The sequence below is a fragment of the Drosophila grimshawi genome, unplaced genomic scaffold (genome assembly GCF_018153295.1).
Source record: "Drosophila grimshawi isolate 15287-2541.00 unplaced genomic scaffold, ASM1815329v1 contig_1006, whole genome shotgun sequence".
Lineage (NCBI taxonomy): Eukaryota > Metazoa > Arthropoda > Insecta > Diptera > Drosophilidae > Drosophila > Drosophila grimshawi.
This window is the reverse complement of record NW_025062489.1, coordinates 1,514,686-1,531,950: the sequence shown is the minus strand read 5'-3', so window position 1 is coordinate 1,531,950 and position 17,265 is coordinate 1,514,686. Positions and strand designations below refer to the sequence as shown.

Here is a 17,265-nt window from a genome sequence, read left to right as displayed (position 1 = left end):
ATATAATATATATGTATATATATATATATAAATATATATATATATATTTTTTTATATTACATTTAAAATCAGACTTCAGACGTTTAACGTTAAGTACCAAGTATAAAATTGAAGTAAACGCTCTTTTCGTAATTTAAAAATCAAACATTTTGTAATATATTTTTGCCTTTTGCCGTTTATTGTGTTTTTGTAACGAATTCGTAAAATATTTAAATGTTGTACATACATGCCTTACCTTACTTAACTATATTGATCTGAACTGAACTTAGAACATTTGTAAATTGCACACAGACGTGCTTCGTGAGCTACAAAATAAATGCACACATATATACTGCATATACGTAGTACACAACTCTTAAACTCTAGGATAAGTACTTAACGCCTATATACATAAATAACATTATACACAAACATATATTGATTGTATTTGATGGGTCATGCCTCAAAGAGAGCCCGCGAAGAGAACACATTTGAAACGAATTGTACGAAATAAAGACACCTTGTTACATGCAGCATATATAATAACATATATATACATATGTGTGTGTGTGTGTGTATCTGTGTCTGTGTGTGTGTGTGTGTGTGTGGGTGTATATATAACTTTTCCATTCCTAGGAGACGTTCTCCATGACGGCACAGACGAGTGCGGTGCCGCGCATAATCCAAAACTCTGGATCGCTCTTGCTGCGTAACAATATGGATAGTACAAAGTTGGTCGAGTGGCCTGTGGTGGAGAGCACGCCGGAACGCTGCTGTGTCTTGTAGAGGGGCGCCTCGTAGCGCAACGTATCGCTCACCTCCAGGCAGGGCATGAAGCGTATGACGGGCATGCGTGTATATAGCTCACCAAAGCGGGCATCGCACAAGCCACCTTGGCTCAGATCCCAGCGAGCGGCCTCCACAAAGATGCCATGGACATTGATCAAAGCATCGGTGCACTCCGGCAGATTACCATAGAGGCGTGCATCCTGTAACGAGATAACCAAATGTCAAATGGCTCGGGAAACCGATGAATTAATATTCCCTCCCGTTGCAGACAGTAGACATGAATTCAAATTTGATAATATAAAATAAGTACCGATCAATAGCTGTTATATAACTATAGTAAATCGCATTTCTGTAGAGATGGAAAATGTCTCAATAATAGTCAACATGTTTCCATTCAATAATTCTTAATGTTCAAAAGATCACACAATAATGTAATATTAAGTCTAAAGTGTAATTTGCGTGTCTAAATAAAACTTGTCGAAAAATATTTGCGGATACAACAAAATGTTTGCCTGATTATTCTATACCTAAATAATATATAGTAACAAATGAATCTATGTCAAATTTCAATAAGAGACTGGTTAGATTGAAAACTTGTGAAATCAATGCAATATAACAATATTAAATACCATTTATGTAAAGACCGCAAATGTTGTAAACATAATCTTTAAAAGAAAAATGTTTTTCACTCAATAACAAAATGTTCGACTGAACACACAATAATAATACTGAAGTCTCAAGAGTAATTGAACTTGCCGAAAAACAAACACATATACAGCTAAATGTTTGCCAGATTATTCAGACTGATTCTACTATACCTATATAATATATACACTATACTTATACATTATATTTAGATATATAAGTGTCTATACCAAGTTTCAATTGGAGACAACTTGAAAACCATATAGGTTCTCATAGACGAAACCATACAATATAACTATATTAGTATAACCTTTAAAAGAAAAATGTTTTTCACTCAATAACTTAATGTTCAACTGATCGCAAAATAATACTACTAACATAAAGTTTCAAGTGTAGTCGAAGTGTTTAAATAAAACTTGTGGAAATGAATATGAATACGTATTGTACACTCTGCAGGTGTACAAAGTGAGTTACTCAGTTGCTGGCAACGTACATTAGCGTGAGCATTGTGCAGCTCAAAGAAATCCTGCTGCACCAGCTCCAGTTCGATGACCTGGAAATCGATCTTGAGCGAATCGATGGGCAGGACACGACGTCGCGCATATGTCTGCAGTATGCCGGTGAGGAAGGATTGGGGAAAGAAGAAGCCACTTATCCAGTAGGAGCGCGGTGCGCCATTCTCTGCCCACTGCTGAATGAAATCGATGCGGCGCTGAAAGTCAACAATGTAGTTGGACAGCGGTTTGGTTGACAGGAAACTGCGCTTGGCCCACATCGCTGGCACCTGGCTAGCTAGCAGCGAACGGAAGATCAGCTCCAGATCCTCGGACATGACAACCAGACCCTTGATGGCCTTAGACAGATTGCTCAGGCTGTCATGGATAATGGACAGCGCAATGTTGAAGCGATCGATCTCCTGCACCAAAACAGTGGTCAACGATGGCATCTGACCCTTGTTGTCCAGCTGGAATGCGATTAATTAGAAATTTGTGATTTGTGAGATGATGAGTCAATGGATCCTCATCCTCACTTACCACACTGAGTGTGTCGTGGATAGGCTCACGTTGTATCTTATTACTGAGGGCCTTCTGTATTCGGACGATTATCTGCTGGCAGAGATCATTCTCCACCGCCTGACCTTCATCGGCCGAGGAGCGCGGCTGGCCCAGCAGCAATGTATTGATAAAGAATTGGGTCTCCTTCGTTTGGAACACAATGTTGGCATTTTGATTCATGCCAAAGATCTCGGGATCCTCGAGCACGGGAAAACCTTGTACAAATTTGGCATATTCGGTCAGTGTCGTGGCCCGCGGATCTTTATAGTAGGTATCGCCACGACAATACCTATAATCCGGCTGTATGATGCGCTCTGATGAGAATATGGTTAATATTGTTCGCAGGCAGCGCAGATCCCAATAGTCAGTGACGCGACCTCCCCAGGTGATGTCACCATTAATATAGAGTATGGCCTCCCACGGTATATCGCCAAGCACCTCGCGATTGATGAAAAAGTCCAGTGTTTTCAGGCCACAGTCGCGGTCGCTCTCACTGAACTCGTACGTGATATTCCAGCCAAGTGGTCCAAATTTCCGACGCTCGAGGAGCACAGCATGGAACATACACAGTCCAAAGACAATCGCACGCCAGTTGCCATTCTGGATGTGCTCCTCGAAAAACTCGCTCCTCAGATCACCTAGGGCGCCAAGAACATTCGCCTTTATGCCTTTGGGTGGCTCATTTGTTATCTTCACGGAGTTCTGCAGCACACTGATGGGAAACGATTGCGTCGGCATGGAGGAGAGGAACAAACGGAAGTCCGAATGCGCCTTGGTAATGCCCAAAGTCAGATTGCGTACTATAGATTCAAGCACACGCATCCAAGAGGTGGCCAGGTGACAGTTCTGCAGAAAAACCCAGTGCCCCATGCGCAAACTCTTATCGATCAGACTCTCAGCGAGCGGTCCCTGGCCCTGACCCAAGGATATCGAATAATACTTATCCGTGTACTTCATTTCATTGGTGAACTTTAGGAAGCCGGACATCGGATCCGATCCGGTGGACAGCACAAAGATGAGCGGTGTCACGGCCGATGTGTCCAGAAAGCTGACCAAAAGCAAAACAAATACAAGTAAGTTATATCTAGGAAAAAGTGCCCTGACCTGAGAATACTGTATCAATATCGAATACTCACACTGTGCCCAGCTGTGTGCCGGAGGCGGATACCTCTGTGAAGTACTTGCCCACCGTAGCATGTAGATAGCTGACTACGTTAAGTAGGAAACGCGGCTTCCGGAATATGCCGATGAACATGAGCTTGTGGAAGACGTGCAGTCGTTTGTTCCACTTTTCCGTGGGCTCCTCGTTGGTGTTAGCAAAGTCAAACACTTCCTTGTTGTCCTGCAGTTGTAGGAAGAATGGTTTGTGCAGCTCGTTGGTAAATCCAGCGAAACTGTCCTTGAATGTGTCTTCCATATAAATGGCCGCCTCCCATTCAGCTTGACTGAGCTTGACGCCCGGCGGCTGGTTCTTGGAGCGAATGGTTCCCAAGGGACCGCGGGTAAGGAAACCAAATTCGTCTTCGGTAACGCGACCCTCCTGACGCTCCACAGACAGTGCCAGCAGAAAGCTAAAGATCAGCTTGTGATTCTCAAACAGGCCACGCGATATATTATCATAAACGGCCTTCAGCTCATCCACCATCAGCGTGGAGATGCGCCTCTCAACGGTCATCACAGGATGATCGTTGCGCAGCACATTGCAAAAGATCTGAGTGAAGTACTTGAGACTGTATTGATACATGGGATCGATCTCAGCGAGTCCAGCGACCACAAAGTACAGAATGGCGCCACGTGACGATAGGATGCGATAACGCTCCCGTGAGGCGGTAATAACCTTCTCCGTTTCCTCCGTATCAATAAGACGTGCGGCAATAATCAACGATGTTTCCTGACAAAGACAGACGGAGAGAGAGAGACAGAGCAAGAGAGAGAGAGAGAGAGAGAGAGAGAGAGAGAGAGAGAAAGAGAGCGAGAGCGAGAGAGAAAGTAGGAGATTAGTATGCTGATCAGCCAATCAGGCAGGATGTTTGCGTGTAAGCCCACCTTTGCATCGTTGAGTGTTTCCACTAGTTCCTCATCGTCCAGTATATTGCCCTCGGAGTTGAAGAGCAGCTTGAGTACCTTATCTTCCAGCGCCAACAGCTGTTGCTTATCCGCATTGATCTTGACAACCAGATCATTGCGTTGCGCCTCCATTGCCGGCAGCTCAATGGCCACAATGTCGCTGCCAAAACAAACACCAAAAGTATAAGTAGATGTAGAGGTATTTGTGGCGTCTTCATGCTTACGCCAACAGCTGATCCTCCAGACCACTCTCAGTGACGAGAAAGTTGACCAGCGTTACATTGATGCACACCTCGGGCAGATAATGCGGATTGGGCAGCTTGGTGGTCATGTACAGCTTAAAATTGTCATCGTAGTCAATAACCATATCGCCGAGCTTGAGATAGGTGCGTCCCTCGAACTTGTACGTCTCGCGCTGGAGAATGGGACGTAACGCTGGATCGATGGTCTCGTCAAGCTCCTCGAGCAGCACCGGATAACCCTGGCGCACACTGTTCTCGAGGATGCGCATCATATGCGAGTCTGTCATTTTTATGACCTGCAGATTGTTGGCCTGCTCCATGTTGCGTATCCAGCGATTGGCCTGCTCCTGCGGATCAATCATGAGCGCCCAGCGCAAGGCACGTGTCGCATAAATGCCATTCTCAATCGATATGTTATCCTTGGGCAGACCATCGACATTCCATTGTCGCATCTCGTATGGATCACCCAGCACCTTGAGCAAATTGAACTCCTTGCTGGAGGCAATGCTATACTCCCGGCACTTCTCCACCCACAGCTGGCTCATGTCGCGACGATACTGATTGGAGAAGGCACCCAGATAGGCGACGCAGGCGGCTGCAACCAGCACATCGCCGGGCACACATCCCAGATCGGCCGTTAGCGATTTCACCGTCTCGCGCCAGCGCACCTGTTCATCGGCCAGGGCGGAGGTCAGGCGACCGGCACGATTGATGCGTCCATACGTTAAGTCCACATTGTCCTGGATGAGTTGGAATTCGCGTTGCTTCTCCTCGAGGCTGTCGCGCAGTGATTGGATCTTTGCCTCGACGGCGGCGAGCTCCTTTTGCTTTTGTCGCAAGACTCGCATCACATCCTTGAGCTCTGCTTCGGCGGCTTCCTTGCGCTTGATCTTTGGCTCGACCACTTTGTACACCTTGTTGAAGCTGTCCATGGCGATTACCCACATGCTCACCGATTTCGCCACTTTCGACACCTTCTCGAATTTCTGCGAAATTTGGGTTTTGTCATTTTTTTTTCTAGAGCTTTAGCGTTTATTTTTAAACTTACAGCGGGCACAAAGTCCTTGTGATCTATGTACTTTCTGACCTTCTTGACGACATCGTCCTTCATGTGCTCCTTGTCGTACTCGAAAAGCCGCTTGATAAAGTTAATGTCCGCCATAATGGCCTTGGCTGAGGCCCAGGTGGGCCTGTGGATGGACAACGTATAATCAGTGTTTATATTGTAGATAAATATATATGTATGTACATATATATTTGGATTGTCTGTTCAATACTCACTTGGCACCCAGTAGAATGCAAACGGCTTCCATGCAGAACTGCACCAGGGCTGGCGGTGTGGTAAATGATTTCAGCTCATTGATGTCGGCTTTGGTCAAGCCCTTGAGTGCCTCCTCGGAGTCGCGCAGTGCTGGCATTGCTGTCTCCAAGTCCTTGCTGGCATCCTCAGATATGGCCTGGGCAATGGCTGCTTTCTCCTTCGCATTGGCTTCATCCTCCATGACGCCCTGCTTGACGGCGTCCGCCTGTTTGGTTTCCTTGGTCAAATTATCCACGAGAGACTTCATCATGGCCGATTTCTCATCCAGCTGCGGCACCATTACCTCCAGTTCTTTTTGCATGACTGCTATCTGAGTTTCAAATATTTGAATGTTCAATTACAAGTGGTGAATGTGCCTCGATGGCTACTCTGTCTTTCACATACCACTTCGTTGGTCTCAAGGAGTTTGTTGAGGCCGCTGGCAATGCGCTTTCGCTTGGCAATGATTTCCTGCGTTTTGAGCTTGAGCAGGCTCTGGTAGAGCTTCAACAGCTCCAGGTAGCTGCTGGGCGTTGTGTAATAATGTCGCTTCATCTCCTTGTAGAAACGCATAGAGGCATCCTCCACAGTCTGCAGGACGAGATTAAACCGTAACGGAATAAATTATGAAAGGAAAGTAGGCAAACTGCTGAAACGCACCTTGTGCATAAAGACCGTGGTGCTGGCCAGCGCTACACGTTGATCCATGTTGGGTGCGATCTTTGTGAGCAGTCCCAGAGCCACCGAATATAGCGCTTCAGTTGGCCAACTGGTAAACCAATCAATCGTGGTGCAATTAACCAGCGATGGAAACATGCGACAACGTCGTCGAAAGGCATCGCCCACCGGACTCATCGATATGACCACGTGCAGATTGTTCCTCACACGATTGATGAAGAACTTGTAGATCTCATCGCGTTGGCAGCTCTGTGAAAGAAGCAGAAATAGTCATATTAATCATTGCCGTGGCGAATTCAAAATACCAAAAAATAGTTAAGCTGATCGATATGCATGTATGCATATATCTGATAAAATGAATTAATTGTTCTCACTCGACAAATAATACTGATGAAAAATATATGCATAAATTTTATGGAATCGGAGACTCGGCAACATACAAATATAAGAAGGAGTAGGTTAACGATATCAAAGGGCACTCACCTCATCCTTTTTGGAAGCAGTGCACGCATCTCGACAGTCCAGTATGACCTTCTCGTAGTCATCGCCCTCAAATAGATTGGGGACCTCACCCGAGTTTAGTATATTGTTAATATCCTCAAGGAATTCCTCCTCCACGATCTGGCTGTCGATCAGAAGAAATGTAACGGGCTGGTTATCAACCTGTGTGTGGATAAGGATTATAGATTTTATGAAACACATCGCCAAATTGTCAGGGCTCAAAGCATATTACCCCGCCGATGCGGTAGAGGACACGCAGATCTTCGTGGAATGCGTTTAAGTCATAGTTGCGTCTCATCTCAATCTGCCAGCAATTGTATTCGTTGACATGGGAGGCCAGGCGCGTCAACGATTGTTTGCCCATGCCGGCCACGCCCACTAGAAGACCATTGCCACGATCGCTGCGCAGAAGGCGGGCCAGTCGCACCGTATGCTCCATGGCATCCTGGAAGAGTATCAATTTCATGAACTTGGCGCCGCCCATCGAGTTGTAGTCAATTATATAATCGTTGAGCACGCTTTCGAGCTTGCCATGATCCTTGATCTCATCGTAGACACGCTCGTTCTTCGGTTTGCCAAACACCATGAAATCGCCAAAGAGTATGGCCGGCTCTGTGAGCGAGACGACTTCGCGATTGAAATGATGTTTGCACACATCATCCATCAGCCCACGAAAGATCGTCTTGTCCTCCAGATTGATCAGACGATCATGAAAGACGCGCGTCGTCTCATGATAAAATAATCGCAAGATTTGACTCTCCGCATGGTAGTACATGTTGTTCGCCTGCAGGATGCCCTGTATGCACTTGGACAGATCGCGCAAATTGAATATGTAATGGGAGCGATCCGGTGTGGGCAGCATCACATTTGCCACACGCATATAGACATCCACGCAGGCGTGCACCATCGGCTCCGATAGAGCTCGGATCGCCGAGGAGAACGTACTCAGAAAGCCCAAAAGGATGCCATTAAAGATCTGTGTGAGCGTCTCCTCATTGGGTTTGGGCAGCGAGAAGAGCGCAAAGTGACGCACAAAACGTGGCGTTAGCAAATTGCGACCACCGCCTGGCGGTGCACAGGCACAGCCCAGCACCACATCTAGTATATCCTTCCAGAACATCTTCTCGCGGTCGTAGAAGCCCTTAAAGTCCAGGTACTGCCTGCATGTGTGTTTCGAATGTGAAGCCAAGTCAAATAAAAAGAAAACATTGCCAAATCTTCGATTCAAACCTGAGCAGCTCGATCGCTGGCTGGCTGCCATAGGTGTCCAGTTTGGGCATGTTGACGTCATCGATGAATATGATAACGGTCTTGCCCACCGGTGCGCCCAATTGTGTCTTCTTGCGCTTCTCCAGCGGTCCCTCGATCATCTCCTGCGTGCGCAAGCTGCTCGTTTGGGCCGAAAAGTTGAGCACCACGGGGATCACATTGCCCTCGGACAAACGCTTCATGCAGCTGATGGCCAGCACAGTTTTGCCCACGCCTGTCTCTCCCGTGAACATGACCGGAAAGTCGCGTTTGAATAGCAGATCTGCAACATATCTATGGACAACGGATTCTGAGTTAGAGGTGGCGATACAAAGTGATCAAGAACATAGCCTAAATAGGGTAGTAGTAGCTGAATCGATATATTCATTTATCTAGCTTCAGATTCACAGTTAACACAGATAACTTCAATTGCTTACCCGTATTTGGTGGTATCCACAGTGGGCACTTGCATATCGTAGTAGGATATATCAGAGTTGAAGACAAACTTGGACATTATATCATTCCAGCTGCCCCAATCTTTGGTCTCAAGGTCGACGCGATAGTTCCACAGGGTGCGATTCGGCAAGCTGAACGGGATGGATTTTACTTTTGTGGTCAACCCACCAAGTAATATTTTATATTTACTCCATATTGGGATGCACGGCCATTGTCCTGCCCCACAAGTCCTCAAATGACATCTTTTCGGCATCCTTTAAATTGGATGCAATCGCCCAGAGGACACACCACGTAAAGATTTTAGTTATTAGATTCTTGGCCGGCTCCTCGTCCAGCGTGTTCCAGGGTACGCCCTCTAGCTGGGACGAGATCAGTGCGCAGCACAAACGCACCTTGGAGCCGAGCACCTGATGTATGGTGAAGGAGGCGCGTTTGCGTTCAATCTTCAGCGCCTTATCAAAGTAGCCGATGAAGAGCTGGTAGAGGAACTCAGCCAGGGACGAGCTCAGCTTCTTGCTCATGTCTATCTCGCGCCACGTGTCGACGAGTGGTAACCAGCCCAGATCTCCGGGATCGACGTATACCATGCCGCAGCGGGAAACTGTTGCTGGCGATGCCTGCAGCAGATCCTGCACCTCGAACAGCATATGTATCCAGGCGGTCAGCTTGATGCGCTCCGAGTTGGCCAGACACAGCATCTTATTGTCGTCCAGCACAGTGTTCAAGTTCTCGATCCACACAGCGTCAACGGGGCCATCGCACATGATCCACTGATGGATCTCATCTGTAAATACAATACAAAATTTATATTTCAGGTGCCAAACAGTAAATATCCTTGCCAAGATAGCCTAGTATTATAAATACTTATTTGTCTGTGCAAAAGCTTTGTTTTTTTTCAAAGAGCACAAATATTTCTTTATCGATTCAGTGTTTTTCTGTGATGATTACAAAGAATTTAATATGCTATATTATTTTGTAATTGGAAGCAAGTAAATAAAAACGCGTACCATTAAAAAGAAGAGATTGGAGAGAGAGAGAGAGAGAGAGAGAGAGAGAAAGGGAAAGATTGCAGAAGCTAAACTCTGCAATTCGGCGTAGGCGTCTTCCTAGATCCGTGCAATTTATTTATTTAATTGTTTAAATTTAATTATTTATATCGGTGCAATTTATTTTTTTATTATATCGGTGCAGTATTTGATTAAATATCGCGTCGATATTTAAAGCGCTTAAGCTGCTTTTTAATTTGTTCATTAAATAAAATAAATAACGTTATTTTTTTAAAGCAAAATCGAAGTACACAGTTACAGATCAATGGAACGCAAATCCAATATTTTACAAATTTTTATATTTTTAAATACTCAAAGTGTGCAACCAATTAAAATACCATTCGATTCGATTGGGTAATTGTTTTCAAAGTCTTTTAAATAAGTGTGAAATGGAATGTGTTTTCTTATATTTTTTTTTGTGTGCCAAAAGAAGTGTGAAGTGAAAAATGTGTTTCTTTAATTTATTGTATAATGATTTTTTCGATTTAATTTTTTATTATTTTTTTGTGTGAAAAACGTGTAAAGTGAATCAGATTGGTGTAGGAGGATGATTATGCTGTTGCTGATAATATGAAAATTGGTATCGCCTAGTCGGGTACCTTTTGACTAGAGCACTCTTGTTTTTTTGTGGAACTAATCTCTTTTCGACTAAATTATTATTCATTTTGGATTAATTAAGTAAACTTTAAGTTTTGAGGTGGCGAGAAAGCTAAATGGAAAATATAATCTCTATGTTTATATGGGCTAGAGGTGATCCTATCATATACTAACCTTATAATATTAAAAGCTTCAATTGGGGTATGCCAGCAACTTACCCTCTACATTTGTGGCTGCGCGCACTGCCAGACCCAGCAGGCCATCCTGCCACTCCAGGGTCTTGGGGTCCACATAGCCGTACAGCTCGTTCATGCTAACCGCTTTGGGATTCATCGTTTGTATGACAACGGGACGAAAGTTGGGATCCATTACCTCGTTCTCGAATAGATGGGAGAGGGCAAATTCTAGGGCATGCAGCACCACCGATTTTCCGCCACCTGTCGGCCCCACCGTCATGACGCCCCAGCGGACGCACATTGTCTCGTAGAGCTGAAGGCACTTGCGTATTGTGGTGGCTACTGGCTGAAGGTTCTTTAGCCGCAGACCGATGCGGAGACTCTCCTCCAGTTGGGGATGCTGTGAATCGGGCAGCTCGACACCTGGGAACAGATCGCTGAGTATGCCACGGAACAGTGTCGAATCGTCAGCCAAAAACTTGGGTATATTCGAGTCACGTAGCGCCGCAATCAATGTGATATCCTCCCGCTGATTGGGCGCGGCTCGCTTGAGGGCGCCGGCCATGACCAGGACAGATTTGACGGCTCGCATTCCAAAATCATAATGATTCTGTTGGCTGAGCTGCTGGCTGCAGAGCTGGTACATTTGCACCATTTTGCGCGCCAGAATCTTGGGATCCTCAAAGCCCTCCGAGTAAAGGATGACCTCGGAGATGAGCGCATAGTCGGGCACCATCATCGAGATGGGTCGGAACAGTGCCTTCAAATTGTCGGGCAGTTCTGTGCGGCCGGCATAGCCCGGATTCATGGTAATATACACACAGCACGAATGATTTATTTTGATTTCGCGACCCTCAAACATGAAGCTGAGCAGGATAAGCAAAAAGGAATAGAAAATGGTTGCCGAATATCTACAAGGGGCACGGAGGTGGGTGTCTTACTCACCGCTTGACTTTCATGGCCTTGGCGGTCCGTATGGTGATCAACTGCTGGGCGATTACAGACAGCACCTCAATGTCGATACGATTGAACTCGTCAAAGCAGCACCACGCGCCGCACTGCGCCAGGCCAGAGAAGAAGCGTCCCATCATCTTGTAGTCGAGGCCATCGGAGCAGTTGAAGACCACGCACTGTTTGGCCAGGGCTTTGGCCAAATCTTTGGTGGTCTCCGTTTTGCCCGTACCAGCGGGACCGGCGGGTGCGCCACCCAAGTCCATCTGAAAGGCGCCCATAAGACACAGATAACAGCGATCTGTGAGCGGGGTAAGAACCAGGACACCGCCAGCGCCCAGATACTCATAATAATACGGTATATTAGCAGCGGCCATGCGCGAGAAGACCGTCTCCGTTTCGATGGCCCAATAAAAACGCAGCATCTTCAGCCAGTTGAAGTCGTTCCTGTAGAGAAACTCCTTGAGCAAAAATATTCGATCTAAAAAGGAATATTTTTTTGTTGTTGTTGTTGTTTCCTTACGTTTGGTAGACACCCTTTTCGATGAGCATACGGACCGAGTCCTTGGCGTGCACATCGATGGTGATTAGCGCACAGAGGATCTTTCGTAACAGCGATGTAATGCTTTTGCGCGTGAGTGTCGCCAGTGCACCTAGATCCTGGAGGCATTTCAGCTCAAATTTTGACATTTTTTCAATGATGCTAGTGGGAGTCCTGTCCTTTCCTTCGAATATGCGATGAATGTCGGTCGCCCATTGCACCTGGGATACTGTGAGCACCACCTGATTGGGATGATCCTGGAACCATTCGTCACGCTCCTTGGCCGCATAGCACTGATACCCGAAGCGCATGCATCGTTTGACGGTGACAAACATCGATTCCTCCACCTTGCTGAGCCACTCTTCGACGGCCCCGCGCGCCTTCAGGCCCTTGCCAAACTGCAGCTTCTCACCCTCGGGCGATAAGAATGCAACGATATCATTCGTCGGTATCATCTTACCATCGCCGCCATCCTTCTGCCCAAACTCCAGGCGATAAATGGCATCGAAACATTTGCGCAAATGCGGCTGCACTGCTTGAGGTATGCGCGTCTGGGCGAGAATCTCGAGCAGCTCGTCGTTGGACAGAAAGTAGAATCTGTAGAACCATGAAATTAACACTTCAATAAACTGTGTTCAAGTAGTGTGACTAAATGCGAATGATTCCTGTGAAACTGGCATCTAAGTTTTTTCCAAACTTGAGAACACAATTATAATATTATTGGGATAATAATAAACTAGGACTCAGCAAGTGGGTGCATTACTCTTATGAGCTCATTACGCACCTGGGAAAGACGACGCGCTTCACTTCTAGATAGGCTTCGAGGCCGCGGGAAATAGCGTCTAGTAGGCGATTGTCCTCCATGAGCATATCGTATATTTCTACGCTGGACATGGTGGGCAGGGCCAGAGCCACCTTTTTGGCCTGGCGCACAATGTCTTTGAAGTTCTTGTCCACCTGGTTGAACATCTTGGCCTCATTGGGCAGCTGGCGCTGTATGTCGGCCGAGGCAAAGATTGCCTCCAAGTAGACCCAAGAGCCCTGGCAGTCCAACCAAGCCTCTGTACATTTGTGCATATATTAGATTACGCACACAGATTTGACTTAGTCGTCGCTCATCGTGCACAACGAGCTCACAGTGGACTTACCAAAGGTTCGACCAAATTGATCTAATAGTCCTATCCACTCATCCACGCGTCCCTTGATGGGACCCACAAATTTGGATGCAGCTATTGTATTTATGTTCACATTGGCATCATCTAGGACCGTTTGCAGCTCATCGGTGCCTGCGAGGATGAAGACATCCTTTTGATCATGATGCGGTACAATGAAAAGCTCCGTCTCCTTCCATACATTCTCGATATTCTTAAGCATGTTCTCCAGCTGCGTTTCACCCGTTGCCTGTGACGAGATTTGCATGAGGGCCTCAGCATTGTGCGGATCATCGAATGCGTGCACCTCCTCATAGGTGGCAATCCTGATGTTGGGCTCCTGGAAGAATTTCCGCAACAGCAGATCCTCGATTTCCGTCCAATGGCGCTGTGCAAAATGGTAAAACGGTAAGAGTAGAAATATTTTAATTGCAGTGTACTGTACTTGAAATCACTTACCGCACGCAAATTGGGATTGCGGAGGTAGCCAATAACTGGCAGTTTCTCCTTGAAATCCTCGGCGGACTTTTGTAACACTGGCACAATATCGTTGGGTGGCAGATACTTTTGGAACTGCATACAGTTCTTGATAGTCTTTGAATTTAGTTCAATTAATGCCGCGACGACGAGGCTATTAAAATCGGACGACAACCAACTAGATAACGACTCCTCCCAGTCGATGAGCGTCTTGTACAAATTTTGTCGCATTCGTATATCATAGAAGCCGGTGTCCATCTCTTCATACATGGTCATATCAATGCGGAATTCCTTCTGATAGCCAAGCAGCTCGTCTGCCCTCTCACGACAAGCTGTCATCCGGGCTAGGAGATCGTCCAGTTTATCGTTTACCGTTGTGCGATTCGACGTGCTCTGTGCGCCAGCAACATGAAAGGAAAATAAGTGAGAGTGTAGCAGATCCCCTTTTGTACTTAATATTTATAAGTATATTTGTGATGTATGTAAAGTCTGAAATCAATTGCGGCCGATTGACTGCATGTGTGAGAAGAGAACAGCATGATGTCGAATTTCAAAGAAAAATTCGGATTTAAGAACGGTTTCAAACTTTTCACATCAACATTGCTGACTCGACTATCAGAATAACCCGTTGAGCTACCTACCATGAGCAGCCATTCTTCGACGACCTCGATGGCCACTTCATGTATGTCTTCCTTGAGGGCGTTGATGTCGTCTTGCATAACCTCCTCCAGCTGATTGATGAAGTCCTGCCGTTTCTCCAGTATCTCGGCCAGCGTATCCTTGGTCCGATTCATATAATCCTCCGTGTCCATGTAGTCCTCTTTGCGTTGATCATCAATGGGTATTTCAAAGTCTTTGATGATCAGCAACAGGTCGTGTATATAATCGATAACTAAAAATAGCTCATTCAGCTCTTCGTGACAGTGGTCCAGGAAGCGAATGTGATCGACTATTTGAAGTGTCGCCTGCGGCTCATAGCCGATACGGCCATAGAAATCCTGGGTATCCTCGTACAGTTTTGTTGTCTCTTCCTCGGCCAGTTTGGGCAAATAGATGGCCAGGACGTTTTGTAGTCGTTGGCAGACGGGCGTAACCGCATCCTTAAAACCACTCTGGCCCAATTTCAATAGACCCAAAAAGACGTGATCTAGAATACCATCCAATGCTCTCAAATTGTTGCAATACCGATCGCAATAGTTGCGCAACGCTGTGAGATCTGCACCAATTTCGACAGAGAGAGAGAGAGAGAGAGAGAGAGAGAGAGAGAGAGAGAGAGAGAGAGAGAGAGAGAGAGAGAGAGAGAGAGAGAGAGAGATAGAGAGATAGACAGTGAATGAGAGAGAGAGCTGTTCTAGTTAAATTGCGTACCCCGCTCGCTACTGATTTCTTCTGGATTTGTGGCGGCATCAATCTCATAGTTCTTTCGTATGGATTGAAAGCGTGCGGTATAAAGACGTGCCATCTCGTAGGCCGTGTGCATCAGTATGAATATATTTCGCCTGTCAGGATAATAAGAGATTTTCGATTCTGGAAATGATGCCATAACCACTTCACTCACCGATGGAAGTTGAATTTCTCATCTTGTTTCAATAATGAGGTCAGCTCTGGCGCACTTTCATACAGACACTCCTCCTGTCGTCCCATTATCGACGGCCTACAAAAATTACAAAAATTACACGATTAGACTCGATTTCAGATTTGTGGTTCGAAAACCTACGCCGTATACTGCTTGAATTCCGCATCATTGGTAAAGGGTGGTATACTCAGCACCGTTTTCAATATCAATCCCGTTATACGTTGAAATATCAGCTTAAGTATATCCTCCTGTGGCTCCACCTCGATGCGGTCGGGCAGCAGACGCAGCTGGGCGAGGAAAAATGGAGTCTGCGGTGCGCTTGGCGGACGCGTCTTCTCAATTTTCGTATCCAAACGCTCGTGTCGCATGATTTCGGCTGCGGTTGGCCCCACCAGGTGGTGCTCATTGAATGCATGATGCAGATCCTCGTAACTCTGAATGGTTACGCGATAGAGCGTCTGATACAACATCAGGTCGCAATAAGTGAGAAAGCTGTCAATGAACGAAGGAATGAAATGCTATATACCTTATGCACTGATCGACTGGATAACCCAGATAACTATCCTAACTTGTGTAACCTATATTGCTACATGTACTTATTGCCAATTTCATATCTTAAAATTGTTAAGTTATATATATTTTTCTCATCTGATATTGATGGTATCCCTATTATTCTCGGTATTTCTTGGCTGTTCTGTGGCAATTGGTATCAGATTACTTACGACCGACTGCACCTCTCTCACTTGTTTTTTATTTTTATAATGAAATTTTAACTTACTTGGTTAGGGTCTTGCAGAAAGAACGCTTACGAGCCCGATCCATGAAGCTGTGTGCCTCTCGCATTTTTTTGATCGAGGGATAATAATTGATCTCATCGTCCGGATAGAAGCCACGCGCCATGATAGCATCCGTGCATGCGCGATCTGTGACGTGTATGTGTGTGTGTGGATAAAATGCAACAAATGATATGCATAATATATGTATGTAAAAGAACCGACTTACATAGCGTTTTGCCGACGAAGGCGCGAAAGTCCTGAAAGAGATGATTGAGCTGCTCGTAGATGCGCATGTGAAGCTCCAGAAAGTAGAACGGATGCCATTCCTCGATATTCTCAATGTTGGCAAAACTGAGGCGCTCCAGTACAACAACATCGGAGCGCATACGCAGAATGGCCTTGGCTAATTGGGGTATGGCGATTAACAGATTGTTCTGCAGAAAGTTGCGGGCAATGCTCAGTTTGCGCCACTTGATCGTCTTCTCCCACACCTTGAAGCCCTTCCACAGGCGAAAGATGGCAAAGCTGCGTATCTGTATAATGCTGAGGAACTGCTGAAACTCCTGCTGCCACTGATTGAGCGGTGTGAAGAAGTGCTCGGAAACTCGCCAATAGGTGACGCCGTGCCGTGTTATTGTATAGTATGGCTTAATCGTGTTCAGATTCTCAAAGTTCACCTCGCGCAGGCTGTAGGGCGTAAAGTATTCGCTATCCTTGGGCAGCATATAGTCCAGATACACATAGCTGTCGTCCTTTTTGCTGCGCATGCGATTGATGACCAGATTCAGATCGGGTATGAGCGAGGCACCCGTTTTCATATTCAGATTGCGCTCAATGCCAAATTTGGTGCTTCGCGGTCCCCTCGACCCTTGGCGGATCTTGCGTAACTGCTGTCCGGCTGTATTTGACACGCTGCCCGACTCCGGATTTTCGCCATTGTTGCCCTTCTCCATTGCCCTCGGACTGGGTTGCTCCAGGGAGCTATGGCTAACGAGCATCCTGCGGCTGTTCGAT

General features: G+C 46.1%; 1 protein-coding gene across 1 annotated transcript; it reads right to left on the bottom strand.

Annotated features, from left to right (window-relative positions):
• Nucleotides 1–409: 409 nt before the first annotated feature.
• LOC6564588 (dynein axonemal heavy chain 6) lies at nt 410–17,265 on the bottom strand. The gene is made up of 27 exons (XM_032738485.1): nt 16,478–17,265; nt 16,254–16,398; nt 15,617–15,967; nt 15,458–15,553; nt 15,268–15,398; nt 14,541–15,115; nt 13,882–14,292; nt 13,420–13,810; nt 13,056–13,332; nt 12,254–12,868; nt 11,725–12,177; nt 10,822–11,645; nt 9,150–9,744; nt 8,942–9,091; nt 8,487–8,798; nt 7,489–8,416; nt 7,239–7,418; nt 6,738–7,004; nt 6,483–6,668; nt 6,059–6,408; nt 5,826–5,967; nt 4,760–5,763; nt 4,515–4,695; nt 3,605–4,359; nt 2,448–3,516; nt 1,907–2,377; nt 410–968 (listed from the first exon to the last, which is right to left on the bottom strand). Exons 1-27 carry the CDS (start codon nt 17,247–17,249, stop codon nt 612–614), a joined length of 11,988 nt encoding a protein of 3,995 aa, XP_032594376.1. The 5' UTR covers nt 17,250–17,265; the 3' UTR covers nt 410–611.